General features: G+C 40.3%; 1 protein-coding gene across 1 annotated transcript in view; it reads right to left on the bottom strand.

Moving 5' to 3' along the window:
• Nucleotides 1–22,162, bottom strand: part of LOC149183914 (oxysterol-binding protein-related protein 1A-like) — a 223,242-nt gene that overhangs the window by 34,476 nt on the left and 166,604 nt on the right. The window contains exon 5 of the mRNA XM_089417309.1: nt 1,224–1,687. Within this exon, the coding sequence (XP_089273435.1) occupies nt 1,224–1,687 (464 nt within the window). The remainder of the gene's footprint in view (nt 1–1,223; nt 1,688–22,162) is intronic.

Raw genomic sequence — 22,162 nt, 5'->3', positions numbered from 1 at the left:
GAATATCCTTTAGGTGATCTAGGGAAGCCTCCCTTGTGCTCATACCACTAAAGAGCAGGGGAAAGGTTGTTGAGATAACAGTGGCAACTCTTTCTCTTGTTGACATAAGGTCTGGCCCCGCCTGGTGAGGTTTTGCACTGGGCCTGCTAGATTTTGTGGCAACACTTCCCATTGCAGTGTTCCTCTTTCCATATTATCATTCGCCATTGTACTCTCTTTCCATTTTACAATTCATTATTGCATAAATTATTTGAGTACAGATGTGTTATGTAGTTGTTGTACCCATTGAAAGCTATGGCTATGTTAAGTTCATCCTGAAAAGAAAGTATTTAAAAATAAACAATGAACTAATTAGTCTTACACACGAAGAAAGCTTTTCTGCTAGATTTCCCTAAGATCTCAATTGGCAGGAAAGCATAATTAGTGGATACCAAGACAACATTGAGAAAAAACAAACACAAACAGTGTAGCAACAGTATACAAGAAAGAATCAAATTGACAGCACAAGCTTCGAAAACACAAAGGGGGCCTAAAAGATGAAAGACAGATTGACAATGTTTCTTCCCTTGCTGTAGACTTAGAATTTAGGAATCAGCAGTTTTGAAAAAATCCAGACTACTTTGTCATACTTGGTATCATGTAGCACCTAAGGAAAAATGTTTAGATAAACAGAGTAGGTGAAGGTTGCATTATTTTCATAATGTCAATTAAGGAAAAATGATTACCAGCAGAAGCCACTCAATATCTTTGCACACCCCTTTAAGACTCGTTAGAGTATTTAATACCATAATGCCCCATTTTTTACCATGGCAACAAAATTTGTACACCCTTTTAAGACTCATTATAGTATTTAATACCATAATGCCCCATTTTTTACCATGGCAACAGAACATCACGTAACCTAAATTGAGTAGGTCATAAATTTACAATTCACAAATAAGAAAGCCATCATTGGGACTCTTCTATTTCACGGGCATCATGTCTGAAGAGAAGGAATGCATCACAGTAAAGATCCTAGTATCTATGTGACAGAAAACATGCATTCAAAATGAGAATGCACAATCATGCTAACAACAATTTGAAGTTCACTGATCATGCTAACAACTGTACTATAGCTAGATGCCTCCAAAAAGTAAATGATACAAAGAGATTATGTAAATACAAACACAAGCTGAATGAAAAGGCCTATAAATAGCATAATATAAAAAGCCAAAAGAGATTACCCGTTTTCCCCATTCCGACGCTTGGTCAATCAGGTATGAATATTCCAAATCTTCAAAGCATTTTTGCAAAGAAGAAAGTGGCTCATTAAAGTACACTGGAAGACAAACTCCAGAAAGATCCTTTCCAATATTGTCTTTTATAATTGACCAGAGACCAACTGCTTTCTCCTTTTCCAGTGGTTCAGGCAACTTCTTTCTCCTTTCCACATGAGGATAATTGAGTCCAATCATTTCTATGTCTGCATCTATGCCATTCACAGAAGCTGAGTGAAGAAACCGCTTATCATCTAGAACCTCCTCACATGGATCTACTGATCTTTGTGTGTATCCAGAACTCATGCTTCTCATAGAATGCGATGATAAAAATTCCTTTGTGTCAAAAAATGTGTCATCATCTTCATCTGTTTCTCCATCCACGCCGTCTTGGCTTTCAATTTCTTCATCTGATTCTGTTGCAGTCCCTTCTGTAATAATATTTTTCCATGCAATACTCTGAGACCCGAAAAAAATCATAAAGCATATCTTCTAAATGCACGAAAACAAATGAAAAGAAATGTTCACAGGAAAAAGACAGGAGCTAGGGGTGGTTGATATTTTACAGCAAGGTATCATATAAACATTTATCATGGTTGCTTTCTCTATACTAAGAAATTGTATTAAAACAAGGTAGATTTAACCAAAATTTGTGAGAAAATGGATTTCACTACGACGAGAGGGCTCACAGATCAAATATAAAGCTAATAAAATAAGAGTGATTTCATGAAAGAACTATAAAACTACTAAAAAACATAAGACATTCATTACATTTTCGGGGCCAAGATACAAGGAAATCAAGTTAATAATTGGGAGCAATTTCAAGATAGGACTATTGAATGAAGTAACATAAAACATCATTATATATTAGGGGCTAAACACTAACAAAGTGTAGAACAGGAAATATTAATAAAACAACTCTGCATAATATCACACAGTTTTAAAATACAGCTAAAACATTTTGTACACTGAACAAGTTAATATAGACTTACACCAACTGGTCTATCATAAGCACAGTGTTCAAGGTGTAAACATAAATTATGTGAATAGCATGAAGTCCCCATTGAGAACTAAATACAGAATGACTTGTAAACAGAGACCATGATTATATCTTCGGGAATTTTTCAAAAGCAATAAAGAAAAAGAAAGATTGTAGTCAATCGAACATAGGTAAATACTGCTATGTTAGCAAGAATGCGACATTCTTTTATTGATTTTCACTTTATTGTTGATTTTGGGTAGCATCAGTTGTGCTCTAGCTCCGAAATTTTGTGGAGGGGCTAGAACACATGAGATCTCCAAAACCCAGAAATCGTTTGGAGAAATTCCACCCGGATTGTGAGTTATTAAAATAATTAATAATTTTAATGGGGTTCCTAAGTCTAAACTTAGGAAAATAAAAATATTAATAGGTATTAGTAAAAATATGGCTGAGAAGCTTCTAAGAGACGAGGATTAAGTCTGTTTTAATCTTAGCCGTTGATTAGGGACTTAATCTCGGACGTTGATTCATCAACAAGAAAAGTATAAGAGGAGGCTTGAGGGTCAGTTGGAGATAACCAAGTTGATCGGTCAGATCGATTTTTCTGGGGCATGGTTTGCTAAGAAAATCGAACAAGTCATCTGAGTTGAAGTGATAGTGGCAGAAACAGATATTTCGATAGGAAAGGAGTTTCGAGCCAAAGGAGTACGTGGCAAAGAGGCAGCAGTAGCATTAGAGAAGTAGCTCAGAGGCCTACACAACCCAGGAAGGGGCTAACGCAGTGCTGACGCAGGCCAGGAGGGTCTCTTGCAGTGCTTGTGCAAAGTATTTGTTAGAAGTTTGAAATTTTTGCCAGAGAAGTGAGGTTCTGAGCCAGGAGGGTTGAACAGCAGTCTTCCTCCAACAAATCGATCCAGCAGAAGGGGTGACGCAGTTTCCTAGAGGCAAAACACTGGCCCAAGTAGTGATTGCATTGGGATTTCGCAGTGTTTGCTAGAGTCAAGCCACTCAGTGGATCAGTTGTGACTTAGAGAATGAGGTAAACCCTCATATGTATTTCTTGTTGCCATGATTTCCCTGAAAGGTTAGTCAGTGTGCGTTTTTAATAATACAAACACTCTATCTCCTGCACCGGTTTTCCAGCATTGGGTTTTTTCGGTGACATGTTGTCCAAAAATAACGGTGTCCCTTGTGTGTTTGTCGCATCTATTGTTTCAATTTATAATCTGAATGTCAGTGTAGTCTGCAGTAGTGTTTTTCATCATCGTTTATAATTAATTAACTTGTTGAATGAAATAACAAGTAGGAGATGATAAACCAGTGACTGCAGTAGGATTTCTGTTTGTATAGATTCAGAAATTTTCACATTTATAACGTTGCAGTGTTGCACCTCATATTGTCTAAGGTCCCACTTTATGATTTTCAACACATTATGGAAATTTGCTACTGGTTCCTTGGAGCTATTGGACTGACTTGGGAGCATTCATCTTCATGGATTCCACATCCCTCCTCAAATTCTCCAAGGGTGAAATCGAAGCAGAGAACATTATCATAATGGTGCAACAAAAGCTTCTGATGGCCTACCTAAAGATCACTTCAATGGGAAGTCCGGATCTAATGGTGGAAGGAAAGGCAGATGCCTTGGTTGCAATAAGTTCAGCCATTATGCGAAAGAGTGCCTTAATGGCAGGGACACATCACTTGATGATGATAACAACCATTCCAGGGACATCTTCAATGATCAAAGGAATGACAGTGCAGGTCATCAAGGAAATGGCTGAAGCTTCAGAGAAAGCAAGGAACCCCAGATATGAAGAATCAAATGTTGTTTCTGATAAGATAAAGAAGCGTTATCTTGTATTGGCCCTCTCTTTCAGATTTTGTGGGAATATAGCTTATTGATTATAGTGCTTCAAGGCACTTCATCAGATAGAAGGGTGCACTCTCTAATTTGGTAGAGATGGAAACAATTGTGGGACTATACTTGGAGTCAATGCCACCTATCCCAGAAAGGGTGTAGGAAATGTTACCCCTCAATTGAATGAGGGTAACTCGATTCATTTACGAGAATCTCTTTAAGTTTATGTACCTAATTGCAAGAAGAACCTGGTGTCCATTTCGACAATGCAAATCAAAGGTTTTAGGGTGGCAATCATTGATGGAAAGGTACGTGTTTGAAAATAAAATTTTCAAAAGATGCTTTTACTCATGGGTTCAGGGTTGGCAATTTATATCAAGTTGCAGGAAGGTCCATTTGGGATCATGTCAATTGACATATCTCATCAATAACACCGGAGGTCTACTTATGGGGCCCTACCTAATGTGAGTCAGATGGTGACAGGGATGCCTGAATTCAAGAAGAGCATGAAGGTACATGTCTAAGATGTACCAAGGAAAATATTACAAGGGGACCATTGCCCTCAAGCAACAGGTCCACAAGTTTCGAACAACCCGAGGGGTTTGAGATTCATGATTGGGAATCTCATGTATATAGGTGGAAGAAATCCCTCTATGGATTGAAGCAAAACACCCCGGGCATAGTATGAGAGGATTGATAATTGTTGGATGAAGTTGAGATTCACTAGGAGTGAAACCGATCCAAACCATTGCCCGAAGGTTGTGGATGATAGACCTCTCATACCGGCAACTTATGAGGACGACCTAATTCTGACAGGTGCAGACCCTCTCATTTGTAGAAGTAAGAGAGAGTTGGATTTCGGATGTGTAATGATAAACTGCAACCCCGTGACTACCTCGAGCATCTTAACTTTCAAAAGTTATATGGTAGTGATGCCAGACCAGATTTGGGAAATGCCTATGAGTTTCATAAACTCATACTAGCGTTGATGTTCTTGGTGAACTTCTGTCCGAACATATGTTTTGCAGTTAGCATGATGAGCTCCTATATGGTTGAGCCTCACTAGACTGGTGCCAAGAATCTTCTGAGATATCTTCAGGCCACAATCCCTCATGGATTGAGATACACTGCCAGAAATGTGAAGTTGCATGATGATACTAACTGGACAGGCAGTGTAGAGGATCGCAAGAGCACTTCTGAGTGTTGGTTTGCTTTGGGTTCTGCTTAGATATCCTGGATGAGCAAGAAGCAGAAGTCGGTTGCTATAAGCACCGCTGAGACCGAATACATAGCTACAAGTATGATCTCGTGTGAAGTTGCCTAATTATGGAAGCTCTTCAGTGAGCTGTTCGTACACACGATGGATACCACCGTAATCCTCTATGTCAACCAGGGGGAATTCGATTGTTGAGGAATCTTGTATTCTATAATTTCTCCAGTATATAGACATCAGATACTACCTTATCTGGGATATGGTACGTTGATGAGCGAGGAGGCTCCATCGCATTGAGACTGATGTACAGGTCGCAGACATTTTGTCTAAGCCTCGGGGAAATGTCAAATTCGTGACTTTCCCGAAGTCGTTCGAAGACCTTCTGATAAGGGTCCTGCATGATGCATGCATTGAACTTTGGGAGCTTCGTGGGGCTTGGGGTACTACTGGAGCAACACGCGACCATAGGGCGACTCACCCTCACCTAATGGTGCGCTGTGTACAGGGTGAATGGCTCAGCCTTCCCTTGTGATACCCCAAGGCGACGTAGGGACAAGATGAATGGTTCTCCTGTCGAGGCATCCTACCCATGCAGTCTGGGACTCATGGGAAGTACCTCCCATCTGGCTAATGAGCAGGGAAATCGGGTTAGTGACCATAGTAGTAGTATTGATGGACGCATCATTGAATCTACCGTACTACCTATGCTAGGATGACCTTCATTGATCTGGGATCAGTATGAGTGGTTTGAGACACTCTCTTGTGATATTGATCTTGGATCAATGAAACTGACTTCGGGTCAGTAAGAGTAGTATGACACACTCTCTTCATATGGAACTGACTTCGGCTCAGTAGAGAATGGTATGAGACATTCTCGATCAATTCTTCTTCTTCTTCATGGTTCAGCAGAGCAGAGTAGACTAGAGCAGAGCATAGCAGTACAGGGCACTAATGGCAGAGATAGTATAGTCAGACATATGGATCAGCGGATGGAGTTCTCCCTAGTTGAGAGTGAGTGTTAAAATTGGCAACTAGGGCCAAACTCCATGTGGATCATCTTATTTATGGCAGCTGATATTTTTCTTGGATCCCTCTCATCGAGAGGTGTAGGATTGATCTAAAGATCATCCGATTCCGATAAGTATTCATGGAGTTATGAATTTATTTGTGTTATAAGTCATTTCGTCTAATCCAGCCATAAACGATGGTCTAATCCATCCCTAAACGCTAGTCTAATTCAGCCCTAACCGTAGTCAAACAAGAGTCTTAGCCACAGCATGAAGCGTCAAAGGAACAACGTGTAGGCTGCCCTAGACAGTGTGAAGCGTTGTGTGGACAACAAGGTCTTAGTCGTTGTATAAAGGGTCAAAGGGATAGCGTGGAGGCTGCCCTAGACAGCGTGAAGGGTTGTATGGACAGCAGCTTCTCAAGGGAGGTAAGCCGCACTCTTTTCAAGGATTGTTGCAGAGTTTAGAGGTGGTTGTTAGGGTACTATTGATGCCCTAACCAGAGTTGTTGAACTACAACAGTGCACCAACATTCAAGTATAAGTATGAGGATAATTTGATGATGGGAGTGTTGCTAGAAGAATCAATGTAAGCATGGCAAGCATAACAAGTTGTGATGGGACAACAGCTGTGACATGGTAGTAAAGGTACATGGTGCCGCAAACTCATTGGACATCACAATGATGGGACAACAGCTGTGACATGGCAGCAAAGGTACATGGTGCTGCAAACTCATTGGACAGCAGCATGTTAGGACAACACAATGATTAGGACAGCTATGACATTGTGCAGCAGTGGCACAATAGGACAGCAGCAATAGCAAGTACATGGTGACAAGCATGGTGCTGCTAACACATTGGGACAGCTTGGCAATGATGCTTGTTGGAGCATAACAGTGAGACAATAGTATGGCACATAAGACAGCAGTGCAACATAAGGTGAAACAGTATGATGTGTACAGCATGAGGTCTAGCATTGTAATGATGGGTGCAGCACGGTGAGCTGCAGCATGATGACGAGATGTAGCACAATGATAGGTGAAGGAGTCACCTTGAAGAATCAGTTGAAGAAGCATGTCTTCAACTAATCTCATGTATCATCGTCTTAGAGATGATCTATCCTCTTATCTAGATAAGTCAAAGTGTTGACTTCTGTTGTAAATGTACTCTCTCTCTCTCTCTATTGAACTATTGAAGAACACATAAGAAGAATTGATCAAGGGTTTCCCCACATTAGGGTTTGTCCCTGGCTAGCGCCACATCTTCTGTCCTCTTGTCTTGGCTTGTCTTCTGCAATTTATGTTTATGTTCTATCTGCAGTTTACTTTAATGTTGATGTAATTGCTCATCTGGAAAAGATATTGAGCTAACTGTGAAAATCGAAATAAATTGCTCTAAGCATAGAACATAGCTAAAATTAACAAGTTGTCACATAATAGCATAGAGAAAAGGACAATGAAATACAAGCACAAGAATCAATCACATTGACACAATTACTTTTGGACAATAGTCCCCAGAAAAACCCAATGCGAGAAAACCGGTGCAGCAGATGAGGGTTTATTTATTATTTCTTCAACGACAATATCTTTACAAGGAATGATTTTGCAAAACACAGAGAAACCTCTACGAAAACACCTGAGATAATTTTCCTCCTCCCTTTGGAGAAATTTCTGACACCCTAGAGACCCTCCAACCTTCACTGCGTCATCTGTGTGAGGACTTTGTCCCTAGCTGCGTTGTCTCTTAGAGCTCTTCCCCATGCGTTGTCTCTCTGATGCCCTGCATCACCTCCTCCTTCGCCTCCGACTGATGCTAATACCATCCTCTTCCTTCACCCTGCAACTCTACCTCTGAAATCGAACTCTTTCTCCTTGAGAATCAATTTCGCTCACGTTACTGAGAATTTGCTTACTATGTTTCCAATTGACCCTCAAGCCTCCTCTTATACTTTTCCTGTTGATGAATCAACGGCTGAGATCTAATCTCTACTCAACGGCTAAGATTAAACTAGACTTGATCCTTGTCTCTTAAAAGCTTCTCACCCATATTTTCATTAATGCCCATTAATATTTTTTTCCTAAGTTTAGACTTAGGAACCCCATTAAAAATATTAATTATTTTAATAAATTACAATCCGGATGAAATTTCACCAAATGATTTATGGGTCTTGGAGATCTCATGTGTTCTAGCCCCTCAAAATTTTGGAGCTAGAGCACATCCAATGCTACCCAAAAATCAACACTCGAGGTTTACGTCAAATGTGCTATAGATGTTCCTGATGACAACAATCAAAAGAAGAAGTACAAGGCCGAGCAGGGGAAGGCAAAGCGTCTCATTCTCGATGAAGTTCGAGATTATGTGGTCTCACACTTGCAAGGCAAGGATACAACCTGGGAGATGTGGAAAGCCTTGTCGTCTCTGTATGAAGATGTATTTAGAGCAGAAGTTGTAGCAAACCTTGATGCAAAAAGGAGAAGGGGTGAACCTCTATCTTCAACGTCTTCAGGAAACTAGAGACCAACTTGCTGCAGTGGGGTCCACTCCTCAGCCAACTGTGCAGGTGAGGATATCCTTGAATGGAGTCTCGGATGAATGGCAAGTTTTCATCCAAAGCATATTGGGCAGGGAAAAACTACCTTCATGGGAGGAGATGTGGGCGGCTCTTCAACAAGAGGAGTTAAGGAGGGATCTAGTGAAGGTCAAACTCAATGGCAGCAATGGAAGTGGCACAAAGACAAAGGAGGAGGAGGAAAATGCAGCTCTAACATCGAAGGGACAGCAAACGCTGAAGCGAAAGGAGGACATTTCGAAGGTGAAATGCTTCAAATGTGGCAAGATGGGTCACTTTGCATCTCAGTGTCCTTTGAAGCAAAAGGATAAGGACGAGAAGCATGACCCAAAGGTTGCAACTGCGAAGATAGATGAGGAAGAGTATGCCATGAGTGCCCACGCATCTACAGGAGGGAGATGGGGCAATATTGAGCTGTGGTCGAGAGGACTACATGTGGGCAAGATCCTTGAGGATTCCACCTCTTGCATCAATTCCTTGATATGGGAGCCCAAGATTCAGCGGTAGAGAACTGGACTTAGTGTCAGATGATGCAGTGGAGTGTTTGGAGGACAGATGCAGTGGCTTGGGACCAGAGACTGATCAAAGCAGAGCAAGGTTGGCAGCAGTGCAAATGGCACAGTGCAAAAGTCAGCAACAACGCAGAAGTCAGCAACAGCGTAGAAGATTCAGAGGGTCAACAGCAGTCAAACTCCAACATTCATTGTATTATGTTGAACACAGTTAAGTTCAATTGATTTTGGATGTTTTTCAGTTGCTTCTCTCAGCAACTGAGTCGCAGTACGGATGCAATATTAGCAATTGCAGTGCTAGAAACATAGCAGATGCAACGTTTGAGAGGGAGGTGTAGTGCAGATGCAGTAATTGCAATGGCAGTGTTATGGGTAGCAGTACAGTAGCAGCACCAACACAGTGTTGGTGGCAGTAGCAGTGCAGAAAGAAGGTGCTTCAGAAACAGAGCAGCATGCAAGTGGACATTGTTGCTAGAGCACTTTCCTCGCTAGGAGGGAGTGTTAGTTTTTCATAACATCGGATGTTCTCTAGCCTTGAAAATTGCTGGAGAGGCTAAGGCAGGTGAGTTCTAAAGAACCCAGAAACCGTTTGGTGAAATTCCACCCCGATTGTATTTTATTAAAATAATTAATATTTTTAATGGAGTTCCTAAGTCTAAACTTAGGGAAATTAAAATATTAATGGGTATTAATCAAAATATGGGTGAGAATGAAGTCATGTTTTAATCTTAGCTGTTGATTAGAGACTTAATCTCGGTCGTTGAAGACTCAACAGGAAAAGTATAAAATGGAGGCTTGGGGTTCATTTGGAAACACGCACGGAGAGAACGAATTGATCTAGATTTCGATTTCTAGGGCTAGGAAGCTGAGAATTCGAACTGAGTGATAATTCTACAACAGAGGGGCAAGGATAGTTCGGGAATATTGGACAAAGAGGCGGAGAGACACTAGTGGAGGCAGCGTAGCAGCTAGAAGGATTGACGTTGGGAAAATTTGGGCCCATGCAGGCCTGACGCAAAGCCAGAAGGGCCAGTGCAAAAGCAGAAGCTTCCCTCACGCAAAAAGTTGGAACTGCCAAGGAGCTGCCGAAAAAGCCGAGAGAGGTTGATGCAGAATTTCCAAAGGCAGAAGAGACATTGCAGAAGCTGACGTAGGGCCAATGCAGAGATAATTGGAGATAGCCTGTTTTGTTGCCAAATCAGCCAAAATCTGCAAGGTGAAGTGAGGTAAAACTCACTCAGTTTTACACCATTATATTTTCTCTATCACTGGATTGTCGGGAGGGCATCCAGCATTGTATTTAGAATTGCTGCTTAATAATAGAAAACCCTCAGAGCTGCTACACCAATTTTCTCGCATTGGGTTTTTTTGGGGAATATTTTGTCCAAAAATAATTGTCCTATGTATCTTGTTCTTCGCTTAGTTTTTTGTTATATGTAATCAAATTTAAAGTAGTGTGGGTTGTAGAAGTAGTTTACTTCAGTATTCAGAAAATAACTTGATAATGTATATTAAAATCAAGTAGGAGAAGTAAATTCAGTTTTGCTACAGTAGGGGTTCCTTGGAGTAGGAATTTTCACACGTGAGCCCTTCTAGCTCAACGTCAACCCCTCCTGGGTACTACGCTGCCTCCTTCTGGTGTCTCTCTGCCTCTCTGCTACGTGTCCTAGCTCAGGAGAAGACTCTCCAACCAAACTATCCATGTCCCTCACTGCAAAAGCTCACTATCGAAATTCTCCCGGCAGCTGCTCTGCTTCAGAAAATCGAACTTCTAAACTCACTTTGTGTGTCTTTCCAAATGATCCTCAAGCTTCCTTAAACAATTTTCTCATTGACATTCAACACCCCGGATTAGAAGTTAATCAATGGCTAAGATCATTTCTTCTTGATCCTCGTCTTCTTCTAGAAGTTACACCCACAGTTTATATTAATACCCTTTAATTATTTTATTTTCCTAAGTTTAGACTTAGGGTCCCATTAATAATAATTAATTATTTTAATAAAATTGTTTCTGGGTGGAATTTCCCAAAACGCTTTCTGGGTTCTTTCAAAATACATGTGCCTAAACCTCCTGCAAAATTTGAGACTTAGAGCACATCCCATGCTACCAGAAATCAACATTCCCTCTTAGCGAGGAATGTGCTCTAGCAATGCAACCTACTGAAGCATCACTCTGTTCTGTAACATCTCCCTCTGTGCTGCTGATGTCTAACATGCTATCCACCAACCACTGCGCAAACGTTGCATCTGTACTGCTGCTTACCCTGCCACTATCAACATTGCATTCGTACTGCAACTACCTCTGAATTTATGCATCCATGTTGTTGCTAGCACTGCCACAACCAACTGCCTCTACAATGCAAATTGTCGTTGTTACTGTATCAGCAACGAAAAAACATCCTAAACTACTTAACTAATTGTGTCCAGTATGACACCATGTGAATGTTGGAGCCCGACTACTGCTAGTCTCTGTGTTGGCCCTCTGAATCTTTTGCTTTGTTGTTGACCTCTGGTTTGTGCCATCTGCACTGTTGCCAACTCTGCTCTACGTTATTCAGTCTTTGGTGCTCCTAACCACTGCAATTGTCTCTCTGACACTCCTCCACACCATCCGACACTAGTCCATCCTGCTACTTCTGATCTGGGCTCCCGTAGCAAGGAATTGATCCGAGAGGTGGGCTCCTCAAGGATCCTGCCCATATGTACCTCTTTCGAACTACTGCTCAAAATCAGCCCACCTCCCTCCTGGAGGTATCTTGGTTGTCATGGCGAACTCCTCCTCCTTGATCTTCACGAGTGCAACCTTCGGATCATGCTTCTCATCTTTGTCCTTCTTACTAAGAGGACACTATGTTGCATAGTGACCCATCTCACCACACCCGAAGCATTTTATCTTCGAGACGTCCTTCTTACGTCTTCGCTACTCCTACTGCCCCTTCGATGCAAGGGTTGCATTCTCCCCCTCCTCCTTGGACTTCAGCCCACTGTTGCTGCTTCTGCCAAGCTTACACTTGACCAAGTCTCTCCTCAGCTCCTCAGGCTTGAAAGCTACCTACATCTCATCCCAATTCGGCAAAATCGCCCTGCCTAGGATACTCTGGACAAAAACTTGCCACTCATCTAAGACAGAATTGAGGGCCAGTCTAACCAACTCAGAATCTTGAGGTGTAGACCCCACAGCTGATAACTCATCTCGGGTCTCCTAAAGCTTCGTGAGGAACGGATCTACGCGGTCCCCCTTCTGCATCTATGCAAATCTCAGTTTCTGCTCTAGGTACATCTTCCGCTGCTCGAAGATCCCTGATACAACGTAGACAACACATCCCAAATCTCCTTAGCAGTCCCTCTACTAGCGATGTGACAGACAACATGATCCTTCACTCCGTCAAGGATCATTCTTTTCGCTTTCGCCATTTCTGCCTTGTACATTTTCAGCAAATCTTGATCTGCAGGCACAACCACCACACTGTCGACATATGTATTGAGAGCATGCTCATCTAGAAGGAATGACATCCTTGCCTTCTAGATGACGTAGTTGGATGCCCCATCCAACCTATCCTGATCTCTCAAACCACTGGTTGCCATCTCTGCCACGAAAAACTATCAAACTGCTCCTCTTTGCTTCCTACTCCTACTGCTCATCTAATAAGAAAACGAACTTCTTGGCGGAAAGTCTTCAGAGACAAAATTTCCCTCACTGTGCTTCTCTTCTCTTCTGACGTATTTCTGCCCAGCAAAACGACCCACAGAAAAATTGCGTCCCACTAGCTTGTCCTCACGCTGAAACTTCAACGTTGCTCCCTCTGCATTAGCGTTGGGTTCAATGACCTCCTCTCCAACAAGTTTGCACTTTATAATTAGGGTTATTTCCTTCACAATATGATTGCGTCTTCCTTGACAGCATATTGGATTAGGGCAGACTGCGTCTTCCTTGACTTAGGTCATGTGTAGAGCATCTAGGACAACGTTTAGACTTCAAGCTTAGGCTCCTTCCCTACTGCGTCTAGGGCTTCCTCCTCTTAGACTTCTATTCCACTAAAACCCAAAACAAGTGAAGAGAAATCAAGAGTGAAGTGTGTGTTCAAATGACTATCAAGCCACCTCCTTTTATACTAAAACGTTCACCACACATGGGGGTTATTTGGTTGTTGGCCGACCTTGACGAATTGTCCCATAACACAACTAAATTCATATCTCTATGAATACTTATCGGAATCGGATGATCTTTAGATCAATCCTACACCTCTCGATGAGAGGAGTCCAAGAAAAATATCAGCTGCCATAAATAAGATGATCCACATGGAGTTTGGCCCTAGTTGCTAATTTTAACACTCCCTCTTAACTAGGGAGAACTCCATCTACTGATCTATCTGCCAGACTGTACTATCTCTGCCATCAGTGCCCTGTACTGCTCTTCTCTGCTCTGCTCTACTGAACCATGAAGAAGAAGAATTGATCAAGAATGTCTCATACCATTCTCTACTGACCTGAAGTCAGCCCCATATGAAGAGAGTGTGTCATACCACTTTTACTGATCCCGGATCAGTTCCAAAAGAGAGTGAGTTATATCACTCTTACTGACCTAAATTCAGTTCCAATTGATCCTAGATCAATATCAAAAGGGAGTGCATCAAACCACTCATACGGATCCGAAGTCAATTTCATTGACCTCCCTTTTTTGCTCAGCATTGGGTTCTTTGGCACTGTTCTTCTTGCTTCACCTGCAATCACTCTGATACCATGTGAAAATTTCGCAAACCAGAATCCCTACTGCAGCAACTGATTAAACTTCTCCTATTTGTTAATTACTGAAACAAATTATTTACTGCTTCCTACAGCAAATATCGAAGCTAATACATTGTAGCCTACACCAATTAAATAATATGCCCAAAACAAGAACAAAACAATAGAGAAAGATACAACACAAATGACAGTATTTTTTGGACAAATGTCCCCGGAAAAACCCAATGCAGGAAAACCGGTGCAGCAGATCTGAGGGTTTTTATTATTATGCAGTAGTTTTCTGAATACAACTCTGGATGCCCTCCCAGCAATCCAGTTACAGAGAAATACAAATGGTAGAAGAAATTTGTGAGATTACCTCACTCTACCCAGCAAGTCTCGGCTGATCCAGCAGATGAACTGCGAGTTCCCCGGCTGCTTCTGCGCTGCCCCTACGTGGGCCCTGCGTCAGTCTCTAAGGCTCTGTGTCAGCTCAACCGGAATCAATTTGCCTTCTGGAGCAGTTTCCAGCCCTCTCGGCTCGGAAATGCAGCTCCCTTAGCAAATTCGAACTTCTACATGGAGAACTACGTTGCCTCTGTGTGAGCCCTTTTACCTGAGTGTCAATCCTTCCTAGGTACTGCGTTGCCTCCTTCTTGTGTCTCTCTGCCTCGCTGTTGGGTATCCTTAGCCCAAGAGAAGATTCTCCAACCAAACTATCCCTACCCCTCACTGCAAAAGCTCACTATCGAAATTCTCCTGGCAGCTGCTTTGCTTTAGAAAATCGAACTTTTGAACTCACTTTGTGTGTCTTTCCAAATGACCCTCAAGCTTCCTTAAATAATCTTCTTGTTGACATTCAACGGCCCAGATTAGAAGCTAATCAATGGCTAAGATCATTTCTGTTTGATCCTCGTCTTCTTCTAGAAGTTACACCCACAGTTTATACCCTTTAATTATTTTATTTTCCTAAGTTTAGACTTAGGGTCCCATTAAAAATAATTAAATATTTTAATAAAATTGTTTTTGGGTGGAATTTCCCAAATGGAACACATGTGCCTAAGCCTCCCTGCAAAATTTGAGACTTAAAGCACATCCAATGCTACCAAAAATCAACATGGGCAAAAGGAAAAATCCACCACATTGAAGTAGTCTCTGATGACGAGAATGAACAAGAGGAGCCCACCACAAATGATAAGCCTAGCAGCCGAAAGAAAGAACAACCCCATGAAGAAGTTGGGCACGAAAAGCCCCACGAAGAGAAGAAACCTTGACCACAAGTTGAGATTGCTTCTCTATCTGCAACCCCTAGGTATTACACTTTCATGACCAAGAGAGTTATAAAGAGACAATGCATCACAAATTTGGTTGATGGAGGAGCTACGCACAACTTCATTGATGCAGCATTAGTAGTAAAAAGAGGACTTCCCACATAAGAATTTGAATGACTTGATGTGATAGTGACAGATGGGTACTATTGACCACTACATGTCAACAACCCATAGCAGTACACCCCCTTTTTTCGCAAAAAGGATAGTGCTTGATCGATGTGTTTGTGTCGTCCAGCTATCATCATCAGCGTGATCATCATCTTATAATGTAAACCCATTCTGCATGTGTATAATGTAAATAATCTCAACAGATCCATGTCGTGTATGTAATTACCTAGGTAAGCCTACTTTTCTAGTGGCGATTTACATTCCGAGAGGATTTTTGTCTCACCAATCCATTCTCTGATGGTCGACAGAGTTTTCCTTCAGCCTTACCCCAAAGCCGGAAAGGATTTTGTCACTGGGATCTTAGGGGAGTCATAGTGTTCTAGATCGAGTCTATGTAAAAGTGATTTGGGAATAATCCTAACTATTTTGTTAGGTTATTTTATTACAAATTGCTTGGCCTACTGGATTATATTTGTGTCGTAGAAATGGTTAGTCTGTGAGGGTCTATTTCAGATGAGTTTTCCCCCTTGTGATGTAAAAGATATAAAAATCATGATGTAAAGTGTCTTGAGAGTTGGAAAAATAATTTATCCCCTCATAGGTTAAATAATTAAATTTTCTGACCAAAATTAATTAATATCCTAAGCCAGAAATTTAATTTATTCTAGGTCCTAGGCAAATTTAAATTCTCCGAAGGCAAAATTTGTCAGTCCTTAAAAAATTAAATTTTAATAGGTCCAGGGACTAAGGTAAATTGATTATTTTGCTAAATTTTAAGCCTTTGGTCCCTGGGGTTAAGTCAAAGTCAAAATTTTGGTGAAATTAATTCAAAAATTTAATTTTTGAATTAACTAAATGCATTTAATTGAAAATTTTGAATTTCCACAATAATTTAAAATTTCGATGGATGAGATTAAAAGAAATTTTGATCCTCATCAACAGTCGAGATTGCTTTGACGAGGATCACTCGAACTAGCCATTGGAGGATTTATCTTTAAATAGGAGGTCATTTGTCGGTCAGTTTATCCAATCTTTGGATTGTGTACTAAGTGGAAAGCTCTCTTGTAATCTTTTTTATGAGCAATAAAGAGAGACTTTGGGGTTAAATTTCTGCTTGTGTTACTCTTCGTGGAAACATTGTAAGATGTGTCATTTTCATGCATAGATTTATTTTCAGCCATTGATGATAGCTTTATGAAGAGCGATTTGAGTACAGGTATCTTGCTCAGTCGCTGGGGTTTGAATGATAATTTAAGTTTTGAATATAATAGCAGGTATCTCTATTTATCTGAATTTTATTATCGTTTTCTCACTCTATGTTGATGGTTAAATTGAGTTTTGCAAGAAATCCTTGACTATTAGATCATTGGGCGTTCGAGGAAGTTCTCGGCGGAACCAGCCAACTCCCGATCTGTGTTTTCCGAAGAGCCCAACTTTTTTTGATCCCGAGCTTATCATAAGATCATTTTTATGGGTGACACATAAAGGGTTTTGAACTCAGTACCTCCTTTAAAATTTGAAAATTTTAATTTTTTTTATGCTAAATCGATAGATTTGGTTGTTGAGAGCCTCAGATTATCAGATCTAGGAGCGGAGTTGGACACACACTACCTAGATCTGGTAGATCTGCCATTCATGTACATAGATCTGTGATTATTTTCAGTTTCCTGACTTAGGTTTTCTGGGTTTTAGTTTTTTTGAGTCATTGTATATATCGTTTGGGTGTTTTTTGTTGTCTTGCAACTATAGATCTGAAGGATAAAACTGTGCAGAGTCCAGATCTAGGCCCTGGACGGTAAAATCTAGATCTCTGGGGTTCATCAGCATCATTTTTCAGGGATCATATCCAGATTTTGCAGTCCAAGGGTTTAAATTTATTTATTTTCAGATCTGGAAATTTCGTGAGGGTTTCATTAAGAAATCTGAAGCAGAAGGATTTAAAATTTTAATTAAGATTGCTGAAATTTCTTTTTTAAGGTTCTGGTGGATTTAAAGAAGTTCTGGGCCACCATTTTGCAGATTGATTGGCTGCCTAGTTTTAGGGTTTACTGTGCATTTTTATTTTTATTTTTTTACACTACTTGCTGCCTAAGTTTGCTACAAAATCCGTTGTCATATCAACTCCTCATCACCTGTACGCTGCCTCTATCATCGCTCAATGGCTCCCTTCTGCGATCTCTAAGCTTCAGCTACAAATGTTCCTTCGACCTGCATACACAGCCATCTAACAAGTCCAGCATACCCTCACGCAGTCCTCCAAACACTACCCTTCTCTGCTACGTTGTCATAGTCTGCGTCTTCAGCTCATTGTTGCGTCACCTCTTCCGCAGGCTCCTGCAAACCTTCACGCAGTTGTCCACAGCAGCCATAACCTGCTAACCCCTCCACGCAGCTCTTCTCTCCTTCCTCCATTCCATCGAGTTGTTCCTCCTTTTGGCTCCATCCTCCCCATCAACCCTGTTGACCACTACGTGTCAACTACCCATAGCAATACACCCCCTTTTTTCTCAAAAGAGATAGCGCTTAATCGACATGTCCGTGCCATTCGACAGTCATCGTCGACCTGATCATGTTATGCTGTAAACCCAGTCTGCATGTGTAAATTGTAAATAATCTTAGCAGATCTGAGACATGTATGTAAATTGTCTAGGTAAACCTAAATTTTCTAGTGATAATCTACGTTCCGGAAGGTTTTTTATCTCACCGATCCATGATCAACAGAGTTTTCCTTCAGCCTAACCCCAAAGTCGGAATGAATTGTCATTAGAATCTTAGGTGAATCTTAGTGTGCTTCGAGTCTATGTAAAAGTAATTTGGAAATAATCCTAATTATTTGGTTAGGTTATTTCAAATTGCTTGATCTGCTAGATTATATTTGTCGCAGAACTGGGTGGTCTATGAGGGTCTATGTCAAATGGGTTTTCCCCCTTGAGATGTAAAAGTGTAAAAGTCATATGTAAAGTGTCTTGAGGGTTAGAAAATGTTTTATCCCCTCATAAGTCCTAAGTCCTGGATCCTAGGTGATTTTTCCAAAGGCTAAGTTCGAGGATTCAAAAAAATAAAAAATCATAAAATTAAAAAACTAAAAAATAAATAAAATAATAATAAGTCAATGTTTCGAGTAAATAAATGCAGGATTTTAATTTTTTAATATATTAAAATGCATTTAAAAATTCGACGGATGAGATTAAAAGAGATTTTTGATCTTCATCAACAGTCGAGATCATTTTGACATGGATCACTCGAACTAGCCGTTGGGAAATTTTCCTTTAAATAGGTTGTTAGGGGTCATTTGAGATCATTCGATCTGTGAATCTTGTGCTGAAGAAAGCTATCTCTTGTAATCTTTATCTTGTGCAACAAAGAAAGACTTTGGAGTTGAAATCTTGCTGGTGTTACTCTTCTGAAATGTTGTAAGCTATTTCATTTTTTGCATAAATTTATTTTCAGCCATGGTAATAGCTTGATGAACAGTGATGTTCAACATAGGTATCTTGTTCACTCACTAGGGTTTGAATGGTAATAGAATTTCTGAAAGTAATGGCAGGTATCTCCATTGGATTTGGGTTTTAGTACTGTTTTTCCCTCTTTATTGATAATTTAGTGCGTTGTGCAAGAAATCTAGATTGTGAAGATCAACGGGCGTTTGGGGAAGTTCTCCGCTGAACCACCCAAGTCCCGGAAAGCATTTTCTTGAAGAGCCCGACCAGTTTCAATTCTGGATCTATGATTTAAGTTTATTTTTTGAATGCATGAGAGATTTTCTGAAGTATGTCATAGTAAATCTAACATTCTGAAAATATTTCTGTGGATTATTGACAAATCTGGCTGCTTAGAGTCGTTAGTTTGTGAAAACTGTAATTATTTAGTTAAATTTTGGGTTTTATCCTTGCATATTTTGCCTCTAGATTTTCTGTTTTTGTAGGTTGCAGGAAGAGATTCTTGTTGGAAGCCAGATCAAGGCCCTGGGGGGTAAGATCTGGCCTCCCAACCAGTTTTTGCAGGGCCACCGTTTTGTTGTCCGAGAGTTTCAAATTCAGTTACTTGTAGATCTGGAAATTTATTGCAGGATTTTCATCAAAATCAAAGGGAAGTTAAAAGAAGTTCAAGGCTGTCCAAAACCACAGGAAAATCTGCCTCCATACACACAGTTTCCTTCCCACATTGTGATCAGTAAGGAAAATCAAAATTTTTTTTGCGTTGCTGCCAGAAGCTTCACACCTGCAAGTCCTTTTCCTACGCATTGCCTTCTTCCTTACCTATCAACTCTCCCTACATCGATTTTCTCTTTGGCCCGCCTCCACGTATCCCTCATCCCTTCATCGGCCTTCCATTCATCGTTGTCATTTATCTGTTGTCTGCCATTCCCCACGTCCTGGATTCTGCCCGCAGCCGTCACACCTCATGCTGACCTGCAAATTCATTACGCTGCCACCGTCCTGCTCTTCCTATGGATCTTCCCATCGTTCCATACACCTGCAAGAAAATTCTCTTGCCCTCCGCCATCACTTGTTGCTGCTTGAGCTTGATCCTCCTGTGTGCTGCCTTCTCCTTGCTGAGTGCAATTCCACTGCCTATACACAGCCCCCAAGCCAGCATCCGCACTCCTTTCCCTTCCGCGGCTTCGACAACCTTCATTCGCTCTTCCACGCAGCACTCTTTACCACATCGGTGCATGCTCAACGTAGTGTGTAGTTCATTATCTTTTTAGTTAGTGTGATATATGTGTATGTTTAGTTTTAGGCTAGTTTAGATTTTGGTTTACGTATATAACTTTTCAGCTTCACGTATCCTTTTATGAAGTAAGTTAGATTAGTTTAATATTTAGATTTTGAATTAAAGTTTAGTTTTAGTTTTTAGATTTATTAAATTTTTGCTTTAGTTTTAGATTTTGATTAATTATATTTAGTTTAGTTTAATTTTGTGATTTTAGTTTTTCATTTATTATTTCCTTAGTTCAGTTTTGTTTTATTTGAAAATCATATAAAAATTTAAAAAATCATAAAAGGCAATAAAAGTTTCTTTTAGTTTAGATTAGATTTTAGTTTTATTTAAATTGTAGATTTATTTGGTTTGTTTTTTTTTTTTTTTTTTTTTTTTTCCGAAGGTGGCAAAACCTATCAAACTCAGGTGTCAAACCAACAGTGAGGACAACCATCTCTGGCTGCTATCCGCGAATGTCGATTTGACTCATCACCGTTATCAAGGAAAACCACGCCACCTGTAATAACCCGCTGGTGGTCCGTAAGGGAGCAGGCTTTCACTCCTGCCAGATGCCTCTGGGTCTTGGGCCGTTAACCTGTTTCCTTACGTCCGAGGAAGACGAGCTCTTAGCCAAGCAGAAGCAGTTTTACGGCATACTCCAGGCCGGTTATTTGGTTTGTTTTGTTTGAACTTTGACTTTAATAATATTTAAAAATATTAAAAAAAAATCCCAAAAAGCATAAAAAATAGTCTTTAGGCTTTTTATTTTGTTTTATAGTTTAAAGTTTTTTTTTTAGATTTAAGTTTTATTTATTTAGACTTTGTTTTGTCTTAAACCTAAAATTTTATAAAATATATATATATATAGAAAAAATAAATAAATAAATAAAATTTGAAATATTTTTCTGTGGCATTTAATCTTAGCATATTTTGTCACGTTTCCAAATTTTGATATATTTCGCTAACGCTAATAGATTTTTGATGTGAGATTAATATTTATCATTTTTATGTGGTTAAAAGTGCTCAAATGTTCATTTGGAGATTAGCTATATGAAAGTGATAACTGGTTAGCATTTAAAATTGCATGGTTATTTAAAGCATTTAATCTTTTGAATTTTAATCGCTGGAATATTGTTAAGGCATTGAGCATTTATCGATTACCTCGCATTTGGTAAAATTAATCTTTGTTTGAGTTATTTGATGATAAATGATTGTTAATGAGTTCATATTTCTGCAGCATTTAATAAACAATTATTCAATCATTAACTCCATAAGGCACTGGTACATTAACTTCTAAAATCAATCAAGTGCTAATTTGCCTTGCTGTGTCTCCCAACCCAATTGGTCCACAGTTGGTCATCCTTTATCCCATAGGGTCTACCCCCCTTAGCCTCGGGAGACGGCTTAAACAGAGAGATCGGGGATCAGGGTGACAGCCCCCGGTCTGAGCGTTGTCGTGACAATCTGTGCGACAAATTTTTTTGGCGTTGTTGCCGGGGACAGCGTTTTTCTATCCTTGGTCATTTCCTTTCGAGCTTTTCCGTATTTCACTTCCTGTCCGGGTGGCGACTCCACTTCATATATCATCTGCAAGAGTGTATACTAGAAGACATCCAAGCAGTTTGTGCAATCTTGCTCCTGATTCCTGAAATGGCTCTCAGGGTACGATTACACAAACTCTCTTCTCGTACACTTCTTGTTAACCTCGGACAAGAAGCCCTCTCTGATATCCATTTGCTTTTTACTAGTCCAATTGGGCACGACATCATGGATATATATGCCCCTTGCGATTTTTCTAACATTCAAGGGTATCCCAATGATCTTCCAACACTTGAGATAGATAAGTTGCCTAGCTTTCAGGGAGATAACGCGATTAGTGCTAATGCACATCTGAGAGCTTT

The sequence above is a fragment of the Pinus tabuliformis genome, chromosome 3_2 (genome assembly GCF_031772625.1).
Source record: "Pinus tabuliformis cultivar Carrire ecotype Pingquan chromosome 3_2, CPIR1, whole genome shotgun sequence".
Lineage (NCBI taxonomy): Eukaryota > Viridiplantae > Streptophyta > Pinopsida > Pinales > Pinaceae > Pinus > Pinus tabuliformis.
Note: the sequence above shows the minus strand (reverse complement) of the source record. Positions and strands in the feature narration are given on the sequence as shown.